The 10544-nt window shown below is 52.2% G+C and overlaps 1 protein-coding gene across 3 annotated transcripts in view; it reads left to right on the top strand.

The window, feature by feature from the left end:
* Positions 1-10544, top strand: part of LOC142573227 (uncharacterized) — a 54622-nt gene that overhangs the window by 3991 nt on the left and 40087 nt on the right. Inside the window, exons 2-3 of one of the 3 annotated variants that reach the window (XM_075682832.1) lie at positions 4067-4424; positions 7968-8152. In XM_075682832.1, coding sequence (XP_075538947.1) covers positions 4067-4395 — 329 coding nt within the window. In that variant the 3' untranslated portion in view covers positions 4396-4424; positions 7968-8152. Of the gene's footprint in view, positions 1-4063; positions 4425-7967; positions 8153-10544 lie in introns of all 3 variants that reach the window. The other 2 variants (XM_075682828.1, XR_012826258.1) reach the window with 2 other exon arrangements.

Below are 10544 nucleotides of genomic sequence, written 5' to 3'. Positions count from 1 at the left end.
GCGTATCATTCGAATTCTGCGTCCTCATTCGTGACTCGCATACACATCTCGCCATCGCTTTATACTCGCCTGCTAACGACCGTAGTTGAAAATGCACCATCTATCACGCTACCGAAATCTAAAGCGTGCTGCTTGGTGCCTCAGGAGCGGGAAACATTACGTTTATCACCTCTTTGTTTTACTCGCGGAGAAAGAAGTGACGATGTTGACGAGCCGGCTCGAGTGGCGCGGTGGGAAAGAAAGAAAAACGGCTTTCGTCGTTCACGTTGAGTTATCGGCTCTCGCTCCCAGAGGCGTCAGTTACAGAAGGCCAACACAAATCCAGAGACATCCGTAATCGGATCGATCGCTCGCATATCCGTGCCCAAGGACAAACAATGGGGCCCTTGCGCGGAACTGTTTATGCGCAATGGGATCACGGCGCGCAGTGGGGACGGCGCGTGCGTCCACGTCTCCGGCGCGGACTCGGCGGCGCCCGAGGCGGCAGACGCTGTCCGCCAGCGAGGCAGCGATAAGTCTCGCGCCGGCTGCTGCCCATTGTGCAGCGCCTTTCGGGCCAGACACGCGCCTGGCCTTGCAGCAGGAAAAGAACGGCTGCCCGCGCCCAAGGAGGAGAGAGAGAGGGGGGGAGAAAAAAAGTAGAGCTGTTGTCGTGACTTAATCTTGCCCACCAGAGTTGACAAATCTCGTTGTGCGAACACGCCGAATCGGTAGACGCGGCCGCCGGCGGCGACGGTGAATATTCATGAGAAGTCCCTCGGCCGGGAGCCTGTCATCCCCGCCCACCCGATGATTCCCTGGCGGCGCTGCGCAACCGCCTCCGCCCCTACTCCCTCTAGATCGCTTATCTCCAATCCACCCACTGTTTGCGGACACGGGCCCGACGCGCCGTCCTAAATGAAATGTGCCGCGTCGGCAGGGGAAGATTCCCAATGAAGGATTGCTGCGGTTACCCGGTTCCCTGCTGCAACGGGGCCCTGAGCCGCTCGGCCGATAAGCGCTCCAAGGCGCGCTTCCCGAGCGCAGGCCATTTCATTGAGGCCTCCTGCGGGCGCGCTTAATTGCGAAGCACGGGCGCTCGCTCGCAACACGGCACTCAAACCTGGCCGCAGCGCTCGCCCTGTGCCTGGGTGGTGCACGTGGACCGTGTACGCGGACTTGGGCGTGAGAGGAGCTTCGTTCATTGCTGGGATAAGTATCGACAAATGTGACGTCACACGGAGCCGCTGGCACTGCACGGGTGGACATAATGACAATACAAAATGACGGCGTTTTCAACTCGTCGTGACATGCCTAATGTTAAGGTGGCGGTCAAGGAAGCTGTCACTCTGAGGACCAAGCTCGTACTCATGCAGACAAAAAAAAAAGAAATGAGTTTCTTGTTTTCACCTTACCTTCACGAGATGCACGCCAATTCAAAAAAATATGTGTTATGCAAGTTTTTTCGTGTTGTGTGCAATAATATTCTGCGCACAGCAGCACTGACTGAGGGAAATAATAGAGGCATTTGCTACTTATTTGCACTATACATGAGCGGTGGTGGTTGATTTCTGTCATTCCCCAGCATTATCGTACTCTGTAATGAAAACATGTGGTTATAGGATGACATTGTGGGGCCAGAACGTTTTGAATGATTACAGCTTGGCTCTCCCGATTCCCCTTTGTAAGTGACATAAGATAACGTTCATTCCTCTGGTACGCATTCCCATTGACGTATTCAAGTGAGTCGTTGTTGAAAGTCGCCTCGTACGTACGCAATAATTTCATGCATCATGCATCCACATTCTCCTTTCTCTTCAACAGGACTCACTTTCTCGCTTATCACGCGTTACCAGTCCTTACAGATCGCAAACAGCCAATCGCCATGCATCCATGTAAGTGAGGCATGATTACATGCCAGGCGTCCTGTATGCATTAACCTTTATTGTATACATGGCTGCTGCACTGGGTAAGGTCGCTACATTATGGCATCTCATAGATGGACAGAAGGCTGGTAACCAGACAACATACGGGAGAGCGCACTCACATCTGAGTGAGTGAGTGGAAGGGAGAGCGCGTGGAACCAAACGGAAGACGGGGTCGCACGGAGAGCTTCTGATTGCAAAGGAGAAAGGCGTGAAAGCATTTGTCTCCCAATCAAAGCAAGAGATCGGGGGCCTCCGCAGCCTAAGTCAAGTTTTGAAGAAACAGCAAGAACGACACGCAGCGACGAAAAACAGAGAGCACAAAAAATAAAATAAACAAACGCGGGAGCGTGTCGCCTCGCAACCCGTTTACCGTTTGCGAACAACGGTTTCTAGAGGCAGAGGTACCGCGTGAAACGGTCGGGGGAACCTCTTAAAAGCGGTGACAGCCAGCAAACAAAGCAGACGAGGAGCAGAGAGCGGCGGCGAGACCACGCGAGCACTCGTGCACGTTCGGTCCGGTATGCGTTTGTTTCAGGAGTCGATGGGGAAGGGGTGAAACGAAAATCCCCTGTCTAAACACAAATGTAAACAGCACGCAAGGAGATGCAAACGCGCTGAGGTTCTCCCGACAAAAGCTCGCGAGTAAATAAGGGAAAGGGGAGGTGCGCTTTCCATTCAGAAGGGAAAACAAAAGGGTATTGGCGCTTGCTTTTAAAGGTTTAACGCTCTTTGCTACGGCTTTGTGCTTGCTCGTTCGCGCCGCCGCCGCAGCGCGCCCTCCTTGCTCCAACCCCTTAAGTGTGTCGCCGAGCGGGCAAATGCGCGCCTAGGAGAATGCATTACCTGACTCGAGCTTTTCAAAACAAATGTTTTTCGTGGTGGCAGATGAATCAGCGTTGACTTCTGGGCTTTCGCGACGGCGCGTGACTCTGGCGGCAGTCACTTCCCTCGGCAGCAGCGGCGGAGGTGGCGGCGCGGCAACACATGCACGCGCAAAGTGCCCGCTCGACGGCGGGAAAGCCGCGCTCTTTGGCTTCGTGCGCTCATTCTTCCGCTGCCATGACTGTACTTCCACCGTTCGCCGATGGGAGCAAACGCCAAGATGCGTGTGTGTGTGTCCTCGTTAAACAAAAGCCCGGTCGCCAGTGTTTTGCTTTTAGCGCTCAAGCTGCGTTTCAGAGCGCCTCAAAAACACAAATGAATACCTCGCCCGTCATTTGCGTGTATAGTAAGCCGAAACGTAACAAAAAGAGTGAAGTTGTTTGGCTCTTCAGTGTATGCCACGGCTTCGCTGCCACACGCAGAAATGCAATGTGCAGTCTTCTATATTGTGTTAACAGCGGAAGTTGATGAAATGCTAGACATGCAAGGCAAGGTCCTATATACCTGTACATGGTGTTCCACATAACTTCAGCCAAGAACTTAAAAAGGAAAGGCGCGTCGGAAGCGAATAGAACCGAACGAATACTATTCGCAATGGCCTATATATAGTAACTCAGACATTATTTTTTGTTTTCCCATAATTCAATAATTAATTAAGTTTAATTACCCAACTTTTTAATTATTGGCTGAGGACCCCAAGTATGATACGCATATTTGTAGAGCACCTTCAGAAACCACCCATCGAGTTGTTTCCTTTACGACGCGTCTCACGTAGTCCTTTTTTCTGGGTTGCAAAGAAAGCCCGCGAAATATGAAAAAAGCCACGTGACGGCGCGTTTCCGCAATGGTATCGTGTTGCTCTCAAGCGTGCGTTCGGTGAACAAGGTCGGCTGCATCGTGACTGGCGATGAGGAAGCGGCAGGGCGTTCTTTATCTCATCGGCAGCGATCGGCCAACAGCATGCATTTTCGCCGTCATCCGACGGCAGCCGACCGACCGAATATTTACAATACGCATGGTTATTATGAGCATGCTCATAATACAGTACGCCGACGCATACGTACCATGGCTTGGTGCATTCATTGCGGGCACATTCAAAACAGTTTGCATCCTTTTTCATTGCGTACTAATGCAAACTGTTACAAGTGCACACGAGTTACTATGTTAATGCCGGAGCTCTCATGTGACTCAGCAGTGTGCAGAGTCTTCAGTGTTTTCAGTGCTTTAATTCCCTAGATGTTCACAAGAACTATTCTCTTGGCCCTCAAAATCAGCAGGTCGCAAGGAACGTCACAGGAGCCTCGAGATGTGGCCCATTGACAGTCCTGGTCGCGCACACACTGGCCTGTCTGCTGTTGACACATACTGGAACCTGCGCGAGAGCGCGGAGCAGGCCACCCGTGGTGCTGCCTCCTTCGGGCAGCCCTCTCTCACGGCGGCCTCGACGCAGCATCGTTCATTACTCATCCAGCCCAGCGGACAGAACTCGGGGCCGTGTTTGGTCGCCGGGTGTCGAGAGTCCGGTCAACGTGCGCCAAATCCATGCAGGACAACTGTCAACAACAACTGGGTGGGGGGAAGGTCGCCGGGGACTAACGACCGTTAGATGAAACCTGGCCATCATAGCGTCGCCGGGTAAGAGGAAAGTGAGAGGGGGCGAGGGTGCCCCTTTCATGTCATTCCTCGCCCCTACAGGCTCAATGATCCCTAATCCCATCGGGAAGCCAAAGCCACTGAAGGATTGAGTGGGGGAGGGCATAATCTCGACGACTTCGCTAATCTATATCCACCCCGAATCTTAATCCCTCCAGCTAATATCTGACGCCCCTTCCAGCGTCCGGGGCACAAAAAACCTTTTCATAAACACAATGGTCACCAGAGTGTGACTCCCGCCCAGATTGTATCACCCCTTATCCATCAAAATAAGACTTCTCCCACTCGCCCGGTCTTCCTGCTTCTCTTTTTATTGTTATTGCTATGGAAAAGGGGAGTTCCCCCTCCGCAGCCGGGGCGCCTTTTAATCACCCCTCCGCGCACACAATGGCGGAAAAAAGCGCAGCTCCCGAATTCCCAGTGAGCGACACGTGATGCTTCGCGTGAGTGCTGGGTCGCGACCATGATCGCGGTGGCCGATAGCCGCAGCGCACGGCTGCGGCGGGGGGCGCGCGCGCCTTCGTGACGCGTCAGAGCATTGCTTACGCCACCCACCCCTCATCGAGCCCGGGTTGCCACCTTGCGCCCGCTCCCAGGCAAGCGACAGCGCGCGCTCGGAGAGTGTGGCGCGCACCTCCGCGGGACTCCGACTTGACGCGCAGATTCAGCCGCACGAAGGAGCGATACACTGCGGCCTCCCTATAGCGCCGCTTGCCGATGTTGTTGTCTACGGCGTAAGTGGTTCCCGCTGCGCGTCCCGCATCTCGTAGCACACGGCTCGTGTCCCTTCTCGTATAGGCTACAAACACGCCGTATACTACCGCGGCTCCCCCGGCTCCTGCTCAGGCAGAGCTTAGTCACCGGGCGAGCACGTCTTTTACGCTAATGGAGCCCGCCGAAAGAACATGAGAACAAACTTTGTCCGCTTGTTTTACCTTTCCCTTTCGCTCGGCCCTGTCGCCTGAATCAGCAGTGGGCGAACACCCCCCTTTATATATTGAAAAACCTTGTCGGGGTCAGTCGGGTGAAAGCGCAAACAGGACCGGGGTGGTGGTTCCTCGCTGCCCTCTCACCGCCCCCTTGCGCGCGGCTGCCAGGAGCGCTCTCCGCCTGTTTGTTTTATCCGAGCAGGACTTCGATCGAGGAGAGCAATCGCTCCGGCCTGACCGGTACATGATTTCGTTGCGACCGCGGGCCCATCGGTCAGTCGGCCCTTCGGAGGCGCCACAGCAGCCGCCCGAGCAGGATACCTTTTAGCCTCTGCCATTGCTGCTCCGCCTGAGTGGGGACCACTTGGTGCAAGGAGTTCTTCCCCAATTTTCCCGAAGGAATTGGAGACCGGCATCGCGCCCTGAAGCCCTCTTGATGGCACTTCTTCGTGCTCTTCATTCGTGTTGTCATGGATGTTGCAGATGATAACGCGCCGCACGAATTCAGCGCTTTTGATAACGACAAAAGTGTGACAGCAGCTGTGTAGTTAACTGCGCTATTGCGCAGCTCTGGCACTTAACAATTTGAGCGGGCTTTTGCGCGTCACACAGTCTGCATGAGTGGGATGGCGCCTGTTAATGCATTCTGGACGACTTGACAGGCAATAATGTAGCGGGCGAGGACGGCCCTGTGTGCCTTGCCAAAAGATTGCTCTTGAGAAAATGTCGGCGTTCATTGTTAGAGGCTGCTACAGCACTGTCGCGCTAAATGAGTTCAGAGCCGGAAGAATTCCCGAAGTGTGCCAATTTGTGTCTCCGATAGCATGTTCTGACGCTACGTAGGCTCCTTAGAGTGGGTATTGGCAATACGAATGCTTTGCAACTGACAGGAGTATGACATAACTACCATGTGTGGTCGAATAGGGCATGGGAACGGCTATTCGTTACGAAGCTGCGGCATGGATAATTAGTGACGCGCAAACGCGGGTCTTAACTAATACGAAAGTGCCACTCCTCAGCCTAACCACCCCCACTGCGATTTCTTCACCCCCAAACGCACTTTGAGAGAAATAAACGCCTAGGGTAGCTTAAGGGTGTGTGAAACGCTCTACAAGAGAGTGAGCGAGCGGTGCGGTCCTTAGCGTGCGCTGTTTGTAAAAATCTGGGAGCTAGTCCCACAGGCACACATACTCACACACAGAAGATGCCAACGGCTCGAGGGCCTAAAGCAGGGACCCACGACTCAAGCGCTGCAATGGCACGGACTCTGTTTTATCTCCTGCGAGGTTGCGGCGCATCCTGCAGTGGCTAACCCCGGGGAGAGTTTTTCCTCGGTCCCAATCTCTCCCGGGCCAGGAAGGGAGGGATGCGCGACGCCCCGGCGGATCAGCAGCCGTGAAGGGGGCCGCTTCGATCAGCGGGGCCTCGCGCAGCCACTTGGCACACGCACGCTCTGCTTCATAACAATGACGCCAAATCGGAATACGCAGTGGCGGCTTCCAAATGCAGTTAAGACCCCCGCGGGCTGACCAACTCGGAGGCTTGCGCGGCCGGCTTAGAGAGACTCGAGCACCGCGGCGGAAGAAAAGGAGATTGTTTCTTCAGCCCGAAAAGAAATTTCTCTCGTTATAAATCTCGCTCACGTCCAGGGGTGGCCCACCCACCGCGAACGGCGCTCTTTTCGTGTCCTCTCAGAATATAAAGTCGGGCTTCACGGACAGGCAGTGCGACCATGCAGGGCACACAGCAGCGCGAGCACACAGGCAAGCGCACGGAAACTATTCTGTTTTCTTCTGCCTTTCACAAAAAAAAGAATAGATGACGAGCGACGGATGGGGGGGAGGGGGGGGGGAGACGCGCTCTTGCGACAGGACAGCACGAGCGCGCTGTTCGCTTAACCAGGAGAGAGCAAACGACTTCGCAGAGCTCCACATGACCGCGTCAGCTGCCGCGGCACCCTTTCTTTCGCAGATACGACTGGTGCTTCGCTACGCATAACATTCTAGAGTACAAGAAACGCGTTGAAAACGAGGTTAATTGTCCATCACCGCTTAATTATTAAGGAATTGCAGAAGTTGCGCGCAAGGCAGCAAAACCAAGCCGTGCCTAAAACTTTGTTATGAAAAAGTATATGCTGACGGAGATCCCCCATCATTGCCAAGGGTTCACCCATGTAGGCTACTGGTTACGTACCGTATAACTTTGAAAGACTTCTCAATGAGCGGTCGCTATTCCTTTTGCATGGTAATAATCATAGATGACAAAGGGATATCCAGACGCAATGGCATTCGCAGGTTGTTTTGTATACAGCCGGCTATGTTTCGTTCTTCCACGGTGTCTGCAATCTACGACCGGCAAAGGTATAATATAGACATTTATTTGTGGCAAAGTAGCAGTGAGAGATCTTTATCCAAACATCTCAGTTGAATTAGGGGCAATTTACATGACGATAGGAAAAACAGGATGATATGGCGAGCACAAAAGAGAGACGAACGTGAACAAACGTCTCCCACTTGAGTTTTATTTTGAGTAGAAAAGAGGTTCTATACCGTGGTGAACGTGACTTTTATTTTTGTAATTGCTTTCACTAATGCAGGGAAACACATAAAATGGGTTGCTGGCGTCCTTGCGCAACACACACAGGAAAGGAGCAAGAAGGGATGCCAAGTAACGTCGGTTATTCCTGGACACAACATTTGATAGACAGCTTACGTGGTTGCTGCATATACATCTGAAGGAGACGCTTGTCTCTTCTCACATCTTCTGCATGCACCAAGGATGGTGGGTGCTCTGTTGAGCCCTTTCTTAAAGTATATATGCAGCACTCTGCGAAAGTCTCCTTCACTATGCTTCGCCAAGATGCTTTGCCAAGAGCACGCCGTCAGCTTAAATATTGCGCATGCAACCTCATTCTGTCGGCTACCGGCTTGTAAACCGGCTTGTAAACTACCGGCTTGTCTCACATAGGTCGTGTCATAAAACAAAACAAATCTGCTGTGGAACAAACAGTTCGTGCATGTCATGATGCTATGTTTTTTCTTGCATCCCCATTTTAACCACCTTGTTTGCAAGTGCGAGGGCATAGCTATAGCATCGAAATTTTTATAGGGACAGTGAACTCAATTTACACGCCGTTTTAGCAAGCCCCTTTCTTTATGGTGTAGCTAATCTTGTGTAAACAAAGTACCCTTTCGGGACTCATGTTGTTTCATGTTGGACATTCGTGGCATGTCATTTCTGTTCCACATCTTGGCTTCCGCGGAGGGATTCCGCAGCTTCCGCCAGCGCAGAATGAAGGAATTCTGGTGACTGATTTTATTTTAAAAAACGCATCACATGGGGCGTGGACGCAATTTTCAGAGCATGAAATCCAGGCAAGTCACCCGCCTTTCACCTTTTCACCGTCTTAGAATCGGCGAACTGAATCATTAAGCATTTTTATTCTTTTATATTTTAAGCGTAGAAAAATGAGATGACAAGTATTTATTTCTCCGTGTGCCGTAGCCTCTATCATCAATGACATCGCAGCACGAACGAACTCGCTCAGCAACAACCTTCGCTACGTACAGCGAGAAGCAAGCTGACAGTTTGCTAGTCGTCTACGTCATGCCGCTCACGATCCAGACGCAACGCCCCGAAATGAATCTGCTGAGCGTTGACACCTGCGCAGAATTTACCGCTAGTAATTGGAAGAACGATGACTGCTGTGAGGCGCCAGAAAACTTGAAGGAATCGATTCATGCATAAACAGTGTCCGAGGAACTGTCGTAACAACGATTGACAATGCGATATTTTAAAAAGAAGAAAAAGATATGAGTGTTACGCAGAAAAAGTTCATAACAAGCGTGTATGTTTCAGTTTCTAAGCTATGAGAATAATAATAGTAATTAAAAATATTTCGAAGCCTTGAAACATTCATTCTATGTAAAGCGCTGAAGACAAGCAGACTTCGAGCTTTCTTGAGCAACTGCTTGCCTTTTGGAAATAACTGACACAGAGCTCGGAACTCCTTTAAATTTGTCAGTGTCACCAAAGTGGCGCTACTCTGAGACCGTCAAGATCGAATAGCGCATTTATTATGTCACTGTCGGAAGGAAACTGAAAAGTCTGAGGTTCTGCTGTTGCCAATGCTGAAGTTTATCTTGATCAGCGTCACCCTCAAGACTGGTGCGTTTTCTTTCCTTTGCTTTTTTTCTGTTATAGCTGACAAGAGTACATTTATGTCATCTTGGAAATAAATGCACAAATATATTATCGGTGCTCTTTGTTCAGTGTGTTTTAATGTAGGTACAAGTGACCGGCGATGGTTCTTAGCTCTTCGAACTGGAATGGTAGTAAGACTTTAGAAACTGTCCACCCCAGGGTCCCATGATTATACCAGCTATGTATGTCTTCGGGTCCTAAATTGACTACAGCAACATGGTATGCCTAATGGAGTACGCCAGCGCTGACCACGCGAACGTTAAATCCACCCTAAAACACCGATGGGCTCCACCGACACTCTTACCCGCGCGGAAGACGGCTGCGTATACATTGCGGGATGGCGGCGTGTTATCATTCCGCTTCCCCTGCCTCTTGTTCGGAGGACACAACGTAATCCAGAGGGCGCGAAGTGCCGCCAGTGACCGCGTGTCCGCTATGCACCCCGCGCACGTAAAGCGCAGTGAGCGCCCATTTGGACAGGGTGTGCCCACTCCAATTTTCCTGGGAAAGCCGTCATCCCGTGTATGCGCGTATATACGTGAGCTGCCACTGTCGACGCATTCGGGGCGCGAATAAAACGGGGCGGGTAGCGGCGATCCTTCAAAAATCAATATAAAAGGATCCGTCCCCCTTAGCGCGCGCGGGATAAGGGGGAGTGCTGCTGCGGCATCTGCGGCGCGCGCCGGAGAACGCAATACCCCGCGAGTAGTATGGTGTGCGCAGCGCGTCTAAGGGCCTCCACTCACGCGCGGCGGCAACGCGCGCTCGGGTCCTCGAGCGGAATGAAGCAAAATAGAAAGGAGGCCGGCAAGCGGGCTGTGTTTATACGACTTGTCGCCCTTCCATTTGCCACGCCGGCACTTGGAAAGGGCAACAACGAAGTGCCGAGATGTCGGCGAGTTGGCCAACATCCATAAAACATGGGATGCAATGTCCCCGGCGCTTGTAGCCGCTGCCCGAGCGGGCCAAG

Source organism: Dermacentor variabilis, chromosome 1 (assembly GCF_050947875.1).
Source record: "Dermacentor variabilis isolate Ectoservices chromosome 1, ASM5094787v1, whole genome shotgun sequence".
NCBI lineage: Eukaryota > Metazoa > Arthropoda > Arachnida > Ixodida > Ixodidae > Dermacentor > Dermacentor variabilis.
The sequence above is the reverse complement of the archived record's forward strand: the minus strand, read 5'-3'. Positions and strand labels throughout refer to the sequence as shown.